General features: G+C 41.6%; 1 protein-coding gene across 1 annotated transcript; it reads right to left on the bottom strand.

Annotated features, from left to right (window-relative positions):
- Positions 1–550: 550 nt before the first annotated feature.
- Positions 551–1,708, bottom strand: LOC139114017 (uncharacterized). The gene has a single exon (XM_070675491.1). It carries the CDS (start codon positions 1,706–1,708, stop codon positions 551–553), a length of 1,158 nt encoding a protein of 385 aa, XP_070531592.1.
- Between the last annotated feature and the right edge of the window lie 2,169 nt (positions 1,709–3,877).

The following is a 3,877-nucleotide window of genomic DNA, read 5'->3' as shown; positions in this document are numbered from 1 at the left end:
TGGCTGGATGCACTTGTGACGTAACCTTATCTACCAACTGCCCCCTTTACCGTTATCTAAACAATTTGCGTCACCCTCTCCACGTCACTATCCATGCGCATATCAGTATGAGCAAAGCCATAGCTCGTCCATTTCAACTTCTGCCACGCTCAAGTTCACACCACAAAATTCCCGCCCACCCTCCGCAAAAGAAAAAATAAATAAATAAAGCCTCGCTGCAGGCTAGCAGCTCACAATAAAAGATATTGTACGTCTATATACTGCTTACTCTATACAATAAAGTTCCAGGGGGGTACTGTCATGGGTCTGCTGTGGGCGACCGGTAACACGTTGCCCGATGCACGGTACCCAGAGCACGGTACCGCCATCCAGGCCGCTATGACGCCTCGTCGCCCCTGCCATGGCAGTGCATGCATAACCCCGGATTTCGGCCAAACACTTGTCTCCGTGTCATTCCTTTGCTTTAACCAATTTAACTTGACTTTTTGTAACCAATTTCTACCCAAAAGTGTAGGTTTATTGTCATGATTTGCTACTATCATGAGCAATGTCATCTTTTGACCCTGGTATCCACATTACAGCTCATCTCACCAACAATGTCGAGCATTTTGCCCGTATAAGTTTTCAGTTCCTTCCTTGAGGGTGAAAGAGGCACATGTCTAAATTTCTCATTGTACACATTTTTGCTCATGATCGAGAAATCAGCAGCTGTATCTATCTGCATTAGACATGGTACCTTATTTACACACACTTCCACAGTGTAACCTTTCTCTCTTGTAGGTTTACCTGTGTTCATAGAGTACAATGAATATAAACCAGCATTGTTCTCATCATCACTGTTACCCGTACAATTTTGTACTTTCCCTTTTGGTTTGCTTTTCTCATGTATGTGGGATTTTACATGTTTCCCATTTGTATTCGCACGGCTACGACACACAGATGCAATGTGACCAATTTTCTCACATTTGTAACACTTGGACGTTTTAAATTTACATGTATGTGGAGCATGATTGCCTCCGCATCTATAACACACTATTTGTTCATTAGTCTTAGAGTTATTGACCCTTGAAGTTTCCAGCTTGCTGACGGTACCGCTGTCTTTGTCTGGGTTGCCACGTACATTACTGCTGGCAGGACGAAATTCCCTAGTTTTCCTTTCTGCCATCTCCATCGCCGTTGCAATTTGGCAAGCACGGGTAAACGTAAGGTCAACTGTGTTCAACAGCTTGTTTTGAATCCTCTCATCGATTAACCCACAGACGAATCTGTCTCTCAGTGCTCTGTTCAGAAAATCGCCATAGTTGCAATGCAGCGAAAGTTTTTTCAAGGCAACAATATAGTCGCTTATCGACTCACCCTCTCTCTGGTTGCGTGTACCAAAATGAAAACTCTCAGCTATCTCCAGTGGTGCTGGGTTATAATGGGTCTCAAGAGCTCGCACAATTTCATCAAGTGACTTGTCTTTTGGCTTTGACGGCGACAGTAAATTCTTTAACGTGGAATACACTTCCGGTCCGATTTCTGTTAGGAAGATTGCTCGTTTTCTATCTCTAACAGTCTCATTATTGTCATCGTGACCCTCACCTGGCTTTTCCACGATACCATTGGCAACAAAAAACATTTCCATCCGTTCGACATACGAACTAAATGTCTCTCTCTCTGGCAAAAATTCGCCGAGTTTACCAATGAGACCAGTCACTCCCGCCATTTCTACGCAATGTAACCAGTTGCTGCCCACTCGTGCCGTCGTTGGGAAAATTTACCAAGTCTTTCTCCAACGAAAAATCTAGTGTAACGTCCTGGAATTTCCTCGTGTTACTCACTACACGTAGAAAGTCCCCATCCTCGTCGCCAATGTAATATATTGGGATATATTACTAAAGATTGGTTCATCCAAGAACTACTAGACAGACACGATGCTCTGCCGGTAAACTGAATGTTCCCGGGCTAGGAACTGTTTTATTGAACTGTACTGCGCATGCTCGCAGGCTCGTGCAAGAACTCAAAGCAGAATACATCCAATTACATATTCAAAATACTACACAACCACACCCTAAAATGGACAACAATGATCAGATTGTAATCATTATTATTAACTTCTATACACCTGTCACAGAGAAAGTCAAGTTTTCTCACACCTAGAGAAAATATATTCCACACAACATGTTTACAATGACAGCAAATGCTATGTAAATGTAGATTTCAGATCAGGTTATTGAACATGTAAGCTAACACCAACACACAGCGCCACTTGGTTAATGGTGAGTGTTCAAAGTAATGTAAGATAGCAGTTTGACATTTGTGAATACAAGTCATAGTACATTGTTAGAGCAGGACAAGTCATCGTTGATGACACAGTCCCCACTTGTTAATGGGTACTTTATATTACAGGTCCTCAGAGAGGATAGAGTCTTCTTCATTAGGTCTGTGATAAAAATACTTTTGAATAAATTCGCTTGATACATGTCTGAGTTACCATTCAGGACATGAAAAAATCGTAATAAAATGGCCACACGGCGGCCATATTGGATTGTATCACAAAACAAATTGACATGCATATGTATGACATTGGTCAATCTCCTTGTACCAACTTTTAAAAAATTCGCTTGATACATGTCTGAGTTATGGTGCTGGACATGAAAAAAACATAATAAAATGGCCACACGGCAGCCATATTGGATCGTATCACAAAACAAATCAATGTGCATGTGTATGACATAGGTCAATGTCCTTGTACCAACTTTGAATAAAATCGGTTGAGATATGCTGGAGTTATGGCTCTGTACATGAAAAAATCATAACAAAATGGCCGCACGGCGGCCATATTGGATCGTATCATAAAACAAATTGATGTGCATAGGCCATGACATTGGTCAATGTCCTTGTACCAACTTTGAATAAAATCGGTTGAAACATGCGTGAGTAATGGCTCTGTACATGAAAAAATCGTAATAAAATGGCCGCCTGGCGGCCATATTTGATCATATCACAAAACAAATTGACGTGCATATGTATGACATAGGTCAATGTCCTTGTACCAAGTTTGAATAAAATCAGTTGAGATATGCCTGAGTTATGGCTCTGTACATGAAAAAATCGTAACAAAATGGCCGCCTGGCGGCCATATTGGATCGTATCACAAAACAAATTGACGTGCATATCTATGACATAGGTCAATGTCCTTGTACCAACTTTGAATAAAATCGGTTGAAACATGCCCGAGTTATGGCTCTGTACATGAAAAAATCGTAATAAAATGGCCGCCTGGCAGCCATATTGGATCGTATCACAAAACAAATTGACGTGCATCTGTATGACATATGAAGTAATCCTTGTACCAAGTTTGAATGAAATCGCTCTAGGCATGTCTGAGATATCTGCGTGAACGGACGGACGGACGCACGGATGCACGCACTGACGCACGCACAGACACACGCACGCACGGACATGACCAAACCTATAAGTCCCCCCGGACGGTGTCCGTGGGGACTAAAATACAAAAAAGAAATTTAGGCATTTTTTACACACCCATGGAATAGTCACCAACGGCAAGATATGCTAACTTCTTTGCCAGACTTAGTTTTCTTGGACTTCTGTGCACCAATGTCAGGTATCATGGCCACCAGTTTTAAGTATGCATGATGATACATAAAAACCATTGTGAACAACACCAGCACTTTCATCACCTTCTCTGTGGATGCCTCCTTTTACTCTGTGTCAGCAACCTGGTAATCTTGGTTGAGTTCCTGATGGTACCAAGCAGCATGTTGAATTACATGAGGTCAACCAATACATGAATGGAATTTCCCTTGTAAAATTATGAAAATGATGAGTGTTCGCTTTGAAATGTATGGTAGTGACAGTCAAAAATATGAAA

The sequence above is a fragment of the Ptychodera flava genome, chromosome 16, assembly GCF_041260155.1.
Source record: "Ptychodera flava strain L36383 chromosome 16, AS_Pfla_20210202, whole genome shotgun sequence".
In the NCBI taxonomy this organism is placed as follows: Eukaryota; Metazoa; Hemichordata; class Enteropneusta; family Ptychoderidae; genus Ptychodera; species Ptychodera flava.
Note: the sequence above shows the minus strand (reverse complement) of the source record. Positions and strands in the feature narration are given on the sequence as shown.

Bases quoted from the DNA above. Each gene is read 5' to 3' on its own strand.
- LOC139114017 (XM_070675491.1), bottom strand. From the start codon at position 1,708: ATGGCGGGAGTGACTGGTCTCATTGGTAAACTCGGCGAATTTTTGCCA.